The sequence below is a fragment of the Rhinopithecus roxellana genome, chromosome 7, assembly GCF_007565055.1.
Source record: "Rhinopithecus roxellana isolate Shanxi Qingling chromosome 7, ASM756505v1, whole genome shotgun sequence".
NCBI classification, from domain to species: Eukaryota; Metazoa; Chordata; class Mammalia; order Primates; family Cercopithecidae; genus Rhinopithecus; species Rhinopithecus roxellana.
In genome coordinates this window covers 82,559,612-82,574,382 of record NC_044555.1, presented here as the reverse complement: position 1 = coordinate 82,574,382, position 14,771 = coordinate 82,559,612, and the positions used below count along the sequence as shown (strand labels likewise).

The window sequence follows — 14,771 nt, the reverse complement described above, 5'->3', positions numbered from 1 at the left end:
AGTAGAGACGGGGTTTTACCATATTGGCCAGGCTGGTCTCAAACTCCTGACCTCAGGTGATCCACCTGCCTCAGCCTAACGAAGTGCTGGGATTACAGGCGTGAGCCACCGCATCCAGCCTCATTTCATTTTTTAAGTGAATTAATAATGTTACAGGCACACGCCACCATGCTCAGCTAATTTTTGTATTTTTAGTAGAGACGGGTTTTCACCATGTTGGCCAGGCTGGTCTCAAACTCCTGACCTCATGATCCGCTCACCTTGGCCTCCCAAAGTGCTGGGATTACAGGCATGAGCCACCATGCCCGGCCTAATGACTGACATTTTAAATACATTATTTAGTTCAGCGTTACAATTCTAAGATAGTAAGAACATTACCCCATTGTATAGCTAAAGCAACTAGGGAGCAGAGTAGGAAGTGAGGGGGGGAAGCCATTATTTCAGACCTACATTTATTAAGCCTGGCATGGAGGTTGATGCTTCTATAAGGGGACGTCCTAAAGAACCACATTTAAAGCTAAGAATCATGATGAATACCCAAGTATCCATCGCCAGATGAATGGATATACAAAATGTGGTTAATACATAACATAGAATATCATTCCACCTTAAAAAGGAAATGTGGCCAGGCACGGTGGCTCACACCTGTAATCCCAGCACTTTGGGAGGCCGAGGCGGGCAGATCACATGAGGTTGCGAGTTCGAGACCACCCTGACCAACATGGAGAAACCCCGTCTCTACTAAAAATACAAAAATTAGCCCGGTGTGGTGGCGCATGCCTGTAGTCCCAGTTATTGGGAGGCTGAGGCAGGAGAATTGCTTGAACCCGGGAGGCAGCGGGTGCGGTGAGGTGAGATCCCGCCACTGCACTCTAGCCTGGGAAACAAGAGCAAAACTCCGTCTTAAAAAAAAAAAAAAAAAAAAAGGAAATGCTGGCTGGGCGCAGTGGCTCATACCTGTAATCCTAGTATTCTGGGAGGCCAAGGCAGTAGGATCACTTGAGCCTGGAAGTTGGAGACCAGCCATAGTGAGACCCTGTCTCTACAAAAAATAAAAATATTAGCCTTGTACAGTGGCAATTCCTGTAGCCCCAGCTACTTGGGAGGCTGAAGCAGGAGGCCTGCTTGAGCCTAGGAGTTCAAGGCTGCAGTGAGCTATGATCATGCCACTGCATTCCAGCCTGGGCGACAGAGCAAGACCCTGTCTCTAAGGAAAAAAAAAAAAAACTTTTGCTATACACCACAGTATGCTGGTGGTCCTCGAAAAAAGCACGAGTGCTGTTTGAATTATGAACCCAACTTGCTGCTCTTTCCATGGAACATTTTTTAAATAGACAAACTATGGTTGTTTGTTCAGACCTGGGTATTTGGCAGACATTTTCTCCAAAATATACGAAGAGAGCCTGTCACTTCAAGGCAAGCAAACAGTACTTGTTGCCAATGATAAAATTTGAGCTTTCAAGCAAAAAATAGAATTTTTGAAAATTATCTGCCACCATGAGCTAAACAGCTTCCCAATTCTTAAAAAGACTTTTCTGATGAAATCAGTGATTTATTAACAAATGTGATTTTTATATAGTATACCAAAACGTACCAACATTTGGAAGATGAACACAGTTCAGTTAACCAGTATTTTCCAAATGACTAATGGATGGTATTACAAAATGATACATGGAGAAAAGAGACCCATTTGACATGCAAGACAGACCAACAGAATCAAAGGATTTCCACAATTATCCACAGACTATTATAGTACCCCTCCCTGTTCCAACTACATACATGTGTGAGGCCACATTCTCTTCATATACGTAGGCTGAAAGGGCATATTACAACAGATTGAATGCAGAAGCAGATGTCTTCTATTAAGCCATTCATTAAAGAGATCTGCAAAAATGTAAAAGAATGCCACTCTTTCCAATAACATTCTGGAAAATCAGCTATTTTTAATTTTTTAAAAATGTTACTTATGTTAACATGTATGGTAGGCAGCTTCTGCCATGGCCCCCAATGGTCCCCTCCCCTTGAGTGTGGGCTGAACCTAGTGACTGGCTTCTAATGAAGAGAGAATTCATCAAAAGTGAGAAGATCTCATTTCTATGATTATGATACAAAAGACTGCAACTTCCTTCTCTTTCGTGCTGGCACTCTCTCTTACTCACTCTGATGAAGCAGCTGCCATGTTGTGAGATGCTTACAGAAAGACCCATGTGGCAAGGAACCAAGGAAGGCCTCCGGCCAACTGCTCATGAGGAACTGAGGCCTCAGTCCAACAGCCCACGAGGAACTGAATCCTGCCAACAGCCACAAGAGTGAGCTCGGAAGTGGATCCTTCCCAGTCAAGTCTTCAGGTGACTCCAGCCCTCGAGAGACCCTAAGTCAAAGAACTTGGTTAAGCCATACCCAGATTCCTAAACCCCTAAACTGTGAGATCACAAACATTTCAAGTCAGTAAGTTTTGGGGTGATCTGTTACACAGTGATAGATAACTAGAGTACAACATCATTTCTTTTTTTTTTTTTTGAGACAGTCTCGCTCTGTCGACCAAGCTGGAGTGTAATGGTATGATCTCGGCTCACTGCAACCTCCAACTCCTAGGTTCAAGCGATTTTCCTGCCTCAGCCTCCCGAGTAGCTGGGATTACAGGCATGCGCAACCACGTCTGGCTAATTTTTATATTTTCAGTAGAGACAGCGTTTCCCCTTGTCAGCCAGGCTGGTCTCGAACTCCTGACCTTGGTGATCCACCCACCTCAGTCTCCCAAAGCGCTGGGATTAGACATGAGCCACCGCACCTGGCCTCATTTCATTTTTTAAGTGAATTAATAATGTTAAAATTTTTATTTAATTTCTAATATGGTAAATTAGGTAAAGAAGCCCACAAGAACAAAAGTTCCTTGGGACTGTCAATAATGTGTAAGTGTACAAAAAGATCCCCAAACCAAAGTTTGAGAACTGCTGTCCTGGGTGTGGTGGGAGCAGGAATAGAGAGACTGGAAGGCCAGCTCTGTCAAATCATGACCAGAAAGGGGTCCACATCTTGGCAGCAATAAGCAGGCAGATCCACCCCTAGGGAATATGCCCTGGTACCAGGGAGGAAGGAGAACAGGGAGAAGAGTGCCACTTCCTTCTTATTCAACTACACCTAACAAACAGGCGTCTTTACCCCTTTTTGTTAAGTGACAGGTGTGCCAATCAGTGGAATCCAAATGGGTGGTGAGGGACAACTGGTATAAACACTTTCCCTTGACCTTCATTGCTCTGGCTCATTCAGAAGCCTCTGTAACAGTATCTGATAGACTACTTCCTCATTTAATTCTCAGAACTATCTTATAGGCAGGTATGATAAACAGCAGCCTCACTGATAAGGTAATTTAAGTACCATGTCCACGGTCAGGAACCTAGGAAAGGAAAGCAGAGACTGAATTCTTGTCTTTCTCTGTAAAGAGCATACTCTCTAAAGAGCATGCTCTTCCCAGGTTATGTTAAAAATAAACAAGTGCAGCCGGGCACAGTGGCTCACGCCTGTAATCCCAGCACCTTGAGAGGCCAAGGCAGGAGGATTCCTTGAGCCCAGGAGTTTGAGACCAGCCTGGACAACACAGCGAAACTCCGCCTATAATAAAAAATAATAAAAATAAACAAGTATAGTGATGGCCACACAACTCTGAATATATACTAAAAAAAAGTGAGGCCAGGCACCGTGACTCACACCTGTAATCCCAGCACTTTGGGAGGCTGAGGTGGGTGGATCACCTGAGGTCAGGAGTTCAAGACCACCCTGGCTAACATGATGAAACCCCGTTTCTACTAAAAATACAAAAAATTAGCCAGGCGCGGTGGCGTGTGCCTGTAATCCCAGCTACTCGGGAGACTGAGGCTGGAGAATTGCTTGAACCCGGGAGGCAGAGGTTGCAGTGAGCTGAGATCGCAACATTGCACTCCAGCTTGGGCAACAAGAGTGAAACTCCAACTCAAAAAAAAAAAATTGAATTATACACTATAAATGGGCAAACTGTGTGGCATGTTACCCAAACAAATTAATAAATAAATGAAGCCCAGAGAAATGATGGAGTTCTGAGGAGGGATCATAAATTGGAGGCAGGGTAAGTTCTAGGAGTTGTCCTAACTACTATCTGGAGGCAGGCGGCTAAAGGATCCAGAGTAACTGTCACAGCATGTAAGAGCACAAAGAACACATGGAACCATTAATAGGTAAATGACAAGAAAAGAGAGGCAGACTAGTGCTAAACTAAGGGATGAGGGAACCTGATCTCCCCCACTGGTGAAGAAGCCAAGAATGAGCAAAAGGATCTGGGAAAGGTCTACTTTGTTTTTTTTTTTTTTTTTTTTTGAGGCGGAGTCTCGCTCTGTCGCCCGGACTGGAGTGCAGTGGCCGGATCTCAGCTCACTGCAAGCTCCGCCTCCCGGGTTTACGCCATTCTCCTGCCTCAGCCTCCCGAGTAGCTGGGACTGCAGGCGCCCGCCACCTCGCCCGGCTAGTTTTTGTATTTTTAGTAGAGACGGGGTTTCACCGTGTTAGCCAGGATGGTCTTGATCTCCTGCCCCCGTGATCCGCCCGTCTCGGCCTCCCAAAGTGCTGGGATTACAGGCTTGAGCCACCGCGCCCGGTTTTTTTGTTTTGTTTTGTTTTGTTTTGTTTTGTTTTGTTTTTGAGAAGGTCTACTTTGGACACAGCTTCTTTAGTCTCATAACCTAGCAGTATAAGTGCTAATATTGTACATTTACTGGTAACATCTATATTAGACTGTGTCATCATTTGCCTTTTAATAAGTGAATGTTAATGACTGCATGAAATTTTGCATTTAACTTCTGTGGCTATTTCTTTTACAAATTATTCTTTTATAAAAATAAAGGATACTGGATTCCATGATTTGCAAAATCACTTCTAGTTCTAAAACTGTAACTCAGTGAATATCTGCAACCTGAAAGATACTTGTATTAGCATAGGTACCTATCTCAGCAGCAAAGGAGCAAGAAATTCAAAGATTTTAATGCCCAAAGCCACTGAAATATACTTGGGCCTGATCTATTTTACAGGACAGGGGCTGGGTCACACAACTAGCATCTTTAAGCCACAGACTCTTACATGTAAAATGGTCCTTTACTTTTATGGGTTACCTAAGTGAACATTCCTGTCCCAATTTTATGAAGTCATCCTTCCCTAGCTCCATATGGACCAATCCTGATACACCTCTGAAACATCAAGCCTTCTTTTTATTTGTCTTACTTCCCCAGACCATTTCAACTCTGTGCTAACGCCAGGTTATATGGACTTTATTTAGAAGAAGTTAAAGAGAGTCTCTCTAAACTCTCTACCTTTCAATTTATTTAAATTACACTTGGAGGTACTGTTGCAAGAAGTTGCAGCATGGCATACCTCCTAAATCATAAATCTTAAGGTTAACCTAGGGCCTAAGTGAATGAGGCAAAATACATTAAGAGGCTCAAAACTCCTCTGGTCCCCAAATTACAATCAATTTTTGATACCTAATCACCCAACTCCATCCCTCATAATTTGTCTTTGTTTAGCAAAAACTATTACTATTACTATTTTACCTACCAGCATGTTTTGCTCACTTTCAACTAGGAGCACTTTTGTGACCTTTACTATCTGAGGAAATGTTAACATGAGAGATACGAAATATGGACAATGGCTTTGGAGCCCAAAGAGCCGAAACTCTGAATATACCACTTAGCATCTCCTGTGTGGCCATAGGGAGGCCAACCTCTCAGTTTCCTTATCTGTAAACTGAGATGTACAGTACTTACCTTCTTAGAGCCATAAGTAGATATAATAGATATAAATTGCTGACACATAGCAAAACTGTTATAATATTTGAATGAAGACATTTTACAGGCTGGGTGCAGTGATTCACAACTGTAATCCCAGCAGTTTGGGAGGCCAAGGCAGGAGAATCATGCTTGGGCCTAAGAGTTTAAAACCAGCCTGCGCAACATAGGAAGACCCTGTCTCTCAAAAAAAAAAAAAAGAAAAAAAAATAGCCGGGCATGGTGGTGCACACACCTATAGTCCTAGCTAGTAGGAAGGCTGAGGCAGGAAGATCACTTGAGACCAGGAGTTCAAGGCTGCAATAAGCGTTAACTGCACTCCAGCCTGTGTGACACAGGGAGATCCTATCTCAAAAAAAAAAAAACAAAAACAAAAAAAAAAAACCCCAGAGATTTTACAAAATGTATTCATTCTCACTTACGGCCCATTTTGCAATCCAAAAGACCCATAAAGAAATGAGTTTCTAAGCTACTGGCACATCTTTCTTGCCAAACCATTCTACCTTGAGAGTAGGGAAAGAAACACACACACACAAAAAAGTAGCCAGTAAATATTACTCAGGACAGACTATAAGGTGGGAAGTAGGAGATAACAGAGGTCCTTCTAGGGACATTTTGGAAATGCAATACAGAATGCAAATCAACACCTTAAGCAATAAATGTTAATACAATTATTTTAATAGCATAGGAGGACAACTGTTATTTTATGTATCTTTTCCTTCAAGTAATAAAATGTAAGTATTTATAAGTGCCAACAGAATTTCAACTAGGAGGTAAATTCAATCATAAAAATATACTCCCAGGGTCTTAATGGATCTTAAAGGGCACCTTACCTATTTCTACCCTCTTCTAGAAATGTCCCATCTCAATGCTGATGAATATGATATTAAATTTGTATATTATTCTATACTTTTTTTTTTTTTTTTTGACACGGAGTCTCCCTTTATGTCACCCAGGCTGGAGTGTAGTGGCGCAATCTCAGCTCATTGCAACATCTGCCTCCCAAGTTCAAGTGATTCTCCTGCCTCAGCCTCCCGAGCAGCTGGGATTACAGGCATGCACCACCATGCCCAGCTAATTTTTATATTTTTAGTAGAGATGGGGTTTCACCATGTTGACCAGGCTGGTCTTGAACTCCTGACCTCAGGTGATCCACCTGCCTTGGTCTCCCAAAGTGCTGGGATTACAGACATGAGCCACCGCACCCAGCCTGTACTTTTTATTATTATTATTATTATTATTATTATTATTATTTTTAGAGACAGGATCTCACTCTCTTGCCCAGGTTAGAGTGCAGTGGTCCAGTCATGGCTCACTGTAGCCTTGACCTCCTGGACTCAAGTGATCCTTCCACCTCAGCCTCCCAAGTAGCTGGAACTACAGGCGCATACCAATGTGCCTGGCTAAGTTTTTTATTCTTCACAGAGATGGCAGTCTCCCTGTGTTGCCCAAGCTGGTCTCAAAATCCTGGCCTCAAGCAGTCCTCCCGTCTCGGTCTCCCAAAGCACTGGGATTACAAGCAGGAGCCACCATGCCTGGCCCATACTTTATAAATACTGACACATCTGTTATATTAACTAAAAGTTATTCATAATCATATTAGAACCAAACAAAAGGAATTAGGTGGAGGGCAGCAGGAAGAGGAGGAACAGGCAAACAGATTTCTTGAGGTATTAAGTTAAAACTTAACGAGGTAAGCAGAAACTTCCCATGCATTAGGAGACATCTGTCATATTATCAATCACACTATACACTCCAGCAAACTTCACCAACTGTGGGCTCTATTATTCAAGCAAGTTTGTTTCTGACTGAGACTCAGATGCCTTACCTATATACCTGGGGATACCAGCTACCTTGCAGAGTTAAGGAGATATTAGAATGCATTCACACCTTAAGTGACTAACACAGTGCATGAAACACAAATGAAATTTGAGGCCTCAAAATTTCTTTCCTTTGAAACGTAACTCTGAGAAGTGTAAAATTATAACAGCATATCTATTTAACAGAAGCCCATTATAGTGAATCTTGTGAAGAATCCCACAAAAGCAGTTTTATGTCATTTGGATTTGACATATACCTCCCTAAATAAAACTTCTCCAGGCAAGACCAATATAAATAACACACAAAGTAACATATAAAACACCTTCCAGGCCAGGTGCGGTGACTCACGCCTGTAATCTCAGCACTTTGGGTTTACAGCAGGTGGATCACTTGAGGTCAGGAGTTCAAGACCAGCCGGGCCAACATGGTGAAACCCCGTCTCTACTAAAAATACAAAAATTAGCCAGGCCTGGTGGAGCATGCCTGTAGTCCCAGCTACTCGGAAGGCTGATGGAGGAGAATCACTTGAACCCGGGAAGTAGAGGTTGCAGTGAGCTGAGATTGCGCCATTGCACTCCTGCCTGGGCAACAGAACAAGACTCCATCTCAAAGAAACAAAATAAATTAAAAATAAATAAAATACCTTCCAATAACAATAAATATGGCATAATATGATATGAAAATGTGGCATGAATAGCAAAATATGCTGTATCTGGTTTGTTCTCATTACTGCTTGTCCTATTTGATCCCAGTAAAAGAAAAAATAAATTTACCAAAGCTTGGTGATACAATTAGAAAACACTGGTGCAAGCAGAAGATCACTTTACTTCTCATTACTTAGTCTCTGTACCAGAAGAGTGGAAGTTCATCAAGTTGGCAAATGGGGAGAAAAACAAGATTAATGAAATGGTTTCTTCCTGCCCCCATACTCTTGCCCAACCCTGACCTGATTTCTCCTCATTATGTCTATCACGGAGAGATTCTGGGGAGAGAATACAAAGGTTGGAAGATGGATTTACAAAATTAGCACCCTAAATGCAAGAGAAATGAATCTCTTCCATATGTCCTCCCCTCCAAACCATGTAAAATTCTACATGTCCCACACTGTGTCAAATGTGTCCCATTAACTCCTTCTTCACAGTAATCCTCAGTGGTAGGGATGAGCGTTATCCCCTCTTTACAGATGATGCAACTGAAGCTTAGAAAGATTGAGAAACTTGCCCAAGGTTGCAGAGCTATGGGCGGCAGAAAGCCAGGAGTCCCGACTCCAAAATCCATAGATTTACCCAGTACTACACTACTTATTACTGTAGTATAGATGAAAGAGTATTGGGTTCCAGACTCAGCTTCACCCCTTAGGCAAGTGAGTTAACCTTGTTTAGCAGCTTGTCATCAGCAAATGAGGGCAGTGACAGCTGCCCAGCCTTCTCCACAGCATCTGATTGGTGTTGAAAGAGTTAATGTATGTGCAAATGTGCCATAAAAACTACAGGGCATTATGTAAATGCAAGGTTTTGTTACTTTGGGCCTGGGTACCTTGTATTATCCTTCCACATGGTTTATGAACCTAAAAATTAGTTTAATAGTAGTTAAATAATTTTTAACATTCCCAAGCAAAAATCTAGTAAACAAAAAAAATACATCGCCGGGCGCGGTGGCTCAAGCCTGTAATCCCAGCACTTTGGGAGGCTGAGACGGGCGGATCACGAGGTCAGGAGATCGAGACCATCCTGGCTAACCCGATGAAACCCCGTCTCTACTAAAAAATACAAAAAACTAGCCGGGTGAGGTTGTGGGCACCTGTGGTCCCAGCTACTGGGGAGGCTGAGGCAGGAGAATGGCGTGAACCCGGGAGGCGGAGCTTGCAGTGAGCTGAGATCTGGCCACTGCACTCCAGCCTGGGCGACAGAGCGAGACTCTGTCTCAAAAAAAAAAAAAAATACATCAACCTTAGACATGTGGAAAAGGTACAACTATGGAGACAGTAAAAAGATCAGGCCAGGTGTGATGGCTCATACTTATAATCCCAGCACTTCGGCAGGCCAAGGCAGAAGGATCACCTGAGCCTAGGAGTTCAAGACCAGCCTGAGCAACACAGCAGGACTCCCATCTCAATAAAATTTCAAAAAAATAAAATAAGATCAGTGGCTGCCAGTACTCTAGAGAAAGGGAGAGAGGGATGAATAGGTAGAGCACAAGGGATTTATAGGACTGTGAAACTCTTCTGTGTGATACTGTAATCGTGGATCCATGTCACTACACATTTGTCAAAATGCATAGAATATATAGCACCAGAATGAACCCTAACGTAAACTATGGACTTAGTCAATAATAATATATCAATATTGGCTCATGAATTTTAGCACAAGTATCATACTAACGCAAGATGTAAACAATAGGGGATAAGGGCTGGGCGCAGTGGCTCACGCCTGTAACCTCAGCACTTTCGGAGGCCAAAGCAGGCAGATCACCTGAGGTTGGGAGTTTGAGACTAGCCTGACCAACATGGAGAAACCCCGTCTCTAGTAAAAATACAAAAAAATTAGCCGGGCGTGGTGGCACGTGCCCGTAATCCCAGCTACTCGGGAGGCTGAGGCAGGAGAATTGCTTGAACCTGGGAGTCAGAGATTATGGTGAGCCGAGATCACACCATTGCATCCAGCCTGGGCAACAAGAGCAAAACTCCATCTCAAAAATAATAATAATAGGGGGAAAGAGGGTATGTGAAGGGGTATATGGAAACTCTGTACTTTCTACTCTATTTTGATGTAAAACTAAAAACCATTCCCCAAAAAAGTCTATTAATTTTGTTTTTTAAATCAACCTTATAAAGCAAATTCTACTTAGGGATTTAGGAAGTAAAAGGAATGAGCCTGGTATTCTTAAAAATGCCTGACAAACTAGATATTGTGTACTCATCTTTTTAGCCCAATGCTGTTCTATAAAATTTTTATGCAATGATGGAAATATTCTAGATCTGCTCTAATACAGTAGCCACTAGCCACAATGGCTACTGAATATACCTGAAACTTGGTTAGTATGACTGAAGAAAAAAATTTTTAATTTTAATGATAGTTAACAAATTTAGCTACATGTCACTAGCAGCTACTATCAGCACAGTTTTAGACAACTCCTCAAGAGTCCCCTAGTAATGTACTGTAACATTACCTTTAGAAGCAAAAGGTTACCTCAAGAGACCATTCAAATGAATGTAGTTATGAAACAATGCCACGATTAACTGAGCAGGTCACGACTAGGCAAATGGTTAAAGCAATCAGGAACCAAAAAAGCCCATCTCCAATTGTTCCTCACTTCAGGTCCCATGATGCAACTAGATAATGACAAAACAGTCACTTTTCTTTCCATTCTTTCAATATTTTCAAAAAACTCAATTCATTAAACATCATTTCTGCTTCCTGAAAAAAAGGGTAGAGGTTAAGTTGGAATTAAAGCATATTTTTTCAAGTCAGTGACCCAAAGGAAATTTTAAAAACTAAGGGACATAAGGAAGTAATGTAAAAAAGATTTTTAAAAACATTTTTGGCCAGTTGCAGTGGCTCATGCCTATAATCCCGCCGCTCTGGAAGTCCGAGGTGGGTGGTTTACTTGAGGCCAGGAGTTCAAGACCAGCCTGGCCAACATGGTGAAACCCTACTAAAAATACAAAAATTAGCTGGGTGTGGTGGCGCACACCTGTAATCCCAGCGCCTCAGGAGGCTGAGGCACGAGAATCGCTGGAACCCAGGAGGTAGAAGATGCAGTGAGCCAAGATCGCATCACTGCACTCCAGCCTAGGTAACAGAGCAAGACTCTGACTTAAAAAAAAAACTTTTTTTTTTTTTTTTTTAAGAGACAGGGTCTCACTTTGTGGACCAGGCTAGCCTCCTGCTTCAGCCTCCCGCCTAGGTGGTACGCCACCATAACTGGCTTAAAAATGATTTTTGCAAACACAAGATATTCACCTAATTTGCTAAATGAAAATTCAAAGATTAATATTTTACCAAGTACTTGAATGCCGTCACTGTCAGTTAGAAATGAAAAGGAAAACGATGCCCAGAAGAGCATAAGCAAAGAAGAATGGAGTATGAGGCACGTAAACAAAAACAAGTAGACATACACATGACTATTCCTATCCAGCTGTTAAGCAAAGCTCTGCATCCCAAAGGATCATTACTTCCTATCTTGGTTATTTAAAATGCTAGTTGAGGCCGGGCGCGGTGGCTCAAGCCTGTAATCCCAGCACTTTGGGAGACCGAGACAGGCGGATCACGAGGTCAGGAGATCGAGACCATCCTGGCTAACACGGTGAAACCCCGTCTCGACTAAAAAAATACAAAAAACTAGCCGGGCGTGGTGGCGGGCGCCTGTAGTCCCAGCTACTCGGGAGGCTGAGGCAGTAGAATGACGTGAACTCGGGAGGCAGAGATTGCAGTGAGCGGAGATCCAGTCACTGCACTCCAGCCTGGGCGACAGAGAGAGACTCCGTCTCAAAAAAAAAAAAAAAAAAAAAAATGCTAGTTGATTAAACCTCAGTTCCTAATTCAACCTCGGAGTCCTCCTCCCCTGGGGAACCTATGAAATCAAATACTGAGATTGGCACCCCACCCTCAGGGAATAAGTAAAGTGTCCAAAGTGACATGTTGAATCCCTTACAGGACATTGGTCCACAGCTTTTCAGTCCTGCAAGCACTGGATCTTTCTCTTAGAACACAAAGAGAGGGACAGAAAGAAAGAGAGGTAATTGAGAAGTAGTAACACCGTCATGCAAAAACATGAAAATACCTGACCTTAGAAATAGGCCCCAAAAAGCTAATTCTTAACACTCTGCTCAGATGTAAACTGGACCTTTGTTCTCCCATTTGAAGTTTATGAATTGCATTAGAAAAATATTATTTCGTAATTTCATACAGGAGTTAAGAGTGTTCAAATACATAATTAAGTAATATTAAATAGCCCTCGGTGATGAAGCAAGACATCCAACAAGTTGAACATTTCAATATGTTCACCTGCAAGGAAAAAAAGAGATGGGGTTCCCATCTTCCCAGCCTCAGTCCCCGCAGTTATCCATTCCAGGGCCCCGAAAGCCCTGTACCCCATTCGTTGTGCAATCTTTTTCAAACTCCACCCACTGAGCTCCAGAACAAGTGGAATTATCCCATTCTGAAAGAGGTCTCAATTTTCCTGTATCTAGGGAGGGACTGAAAACTCCTTGACGTGAGTCAAGTAAGGCAAGGGGAACAGTCCGGCCTGTTTCCCAGATTAAGAAAGACCCAAGGCCAGGGTCCGGAAGGCGTTCAAGTTTCCGCTCATCAAATTAAAAAAAAAAAAAAACTAATAATAAATGAAAGAAAGAAAAGAGGAAAAAAAAGGGGAGGGTGGTAAATAGGACTGGGAGGATCAGCTATCACGCGACATCCCAACTCTGCAGGACCGAGGTCCTACAGCATCGCATCGCCTCCCCATCCATCCCTGGCCCCACGTGCAGCCAAGCCCGCGGAGCCCCAGGGTCTAGGTCCCGGGGGCCAAGCGTCCCGCTCGCACCGGCCCTGCGACGCTCACCCGCTCGCCTGCCCGCCCGCGCGCAGTGGCGGGGAGCGCAGGGGGGCGGGGGAAGGGGGGCCAAGCACACCCCGGCTCCGGCGCGGTTATCTTACTGCGCAACAGCCTAGCCTGAGCAGCCCGGGGGCACCCCGCAGCGCGCCCTGCGCACCTGCCGGACGCCAGGAGGGCAAGTCCACGACCCCTGCGCGCCCCCAGACGGCGGCACTCAGCGCCGGGAGCACGGTGACGGCGGGGACTGGGAGACGGAACGCCTGGCGCCCGGATACCCGCGGTGCTGGCCGCACGTGGCTGTCACACCTGGCGCACCCCCGCCTCGCACCCCTTCCCCCTTAGAACCGCGTGCGCCCCCTGCCCTCCCTCCCGGCTTCCCAGCCGCGAGCCGCCAAACCCCAACCGTCGTCCCTTCCCACCCCATCCATCGCGGTCCCACCCCCCCCACCTGCTCCCACTGTCGTCACCCCCGGGAGGGAAGAGGACCGGATGTTCGTCCCGTGGCTAAAGGTAACCAGGGAGAGAAGAGGTGGACCCCGAAAAAGGGAGCCCAAACATCCCCCCGGCCCAGCAACAACGAGGGCGTCCCCCTGACTGACCTTCTGCCGCGGGCTGCGTCGCCGTCCGCCCCGTCCGGCCTCAGTCGCCTCTTCGGCGCCGCCGCCTCTTCCCCGCGCTGCCTCCTCTACCCGCGTCGCCATGAGGTGACGGCAGCAGCCAAACAAGCGGCCCGACAAGGGGCACGGAATCTCGCAGGGCCTGTCACCCCGCCCCCGAGCCCCCACGACCAGTCGCCGCATGCGAGACTTCCCACGTGACCGGAGGAGGTTGGCCCCCGAGGGGACAGAGCGAGATGGGGGTGGGGAGCATTGAATACTGGGCTGGGCTTCTGCAAGACCGAAGGGCAGATAGAGGCCGTGTGAGTCTGCGCGATCGGGAATAGGACTCGGGAGTGGACTACAAGTCCCAGAAGGGTGTGCGGCCACAGCTAGCAGGCTCGGATCGGGATTGGAACAACATAAAGCGGCGTTCTGAGAAGGGTAGAGTGCTGCACCCAGTGTGCTTCGTGTGCAGCCTGGTGGGACTTGCGGTTTCTGGGGGCGATGTCTGGCTACAGGAAGGTACTCGTTATGATCCTTCGGGGAAAGTTTAGAAATATCCCCGTGTTTGAGAAGGAGCACGATCGGCGACACGTTCTTGTGTTTTTGTTTTTGTTGCCGTTCTTAGGAATCGGGCGCGAATGATTTGGGGATAAGGGAAAATACTTCGCGACTTTCAAGACGGAAGGCGTATTGGCTCTTAGAATTTGAAGTTTCCTGCTCGGGCACCTGCTCCGAGTCCTGCCCTCCACCAGAGTTGTCACCACGGTTTACTTGTCCCGAGCTCCTGCGGGATAGGTGCCGCATTCTGTTCACCTTGGTTGAACCGGCCCGGCTTCTGCACACTTACTTGGCACTTCATTCACGTTGAATGTATCCTGCTTTCTCCCACCCCATTTACTCATTTCATTACCTAAATTGTTCAACAAACTCGGTTTGCTGAACCGAATTATTTTCCTTGATATGATGTTGGGGGAGAGAGGGGAGT

At 45.1% G+C, this 14,771-nt stretch overlaps 1 protein-coding gene across 3 annotated transcripts in view; it reads right to left on the bottom strand.

The window, feature by feature from the left end:
* Nucleotides 1-13,945, bottom strand: part of TXLNG (taxilin gamma) — a 57,734-nt gene extending 43,789 nt beyond the window's left edge. The window contains exon 1 of one of the 3 annotated variants that reach the window (XM_010369255.2): nt 13,784-13,945. In XM_010369255.2, the coding sequence (XP_010367557.1) occupies nt 13,784-13,885 (102 nt within the window). In that variant the 5' untranslated portion in view covers nt 13,886-13,945. The remainder of the gene's footprint in view (nt 1-13,783) is intronic. The other 2 variants (XM_010369253.2, XM_010369252.2) reach the window with 2 other exon arrangements.
* Between the last annotated feature and the right edge of the window lie 826 nt (nt 13,946-14,771).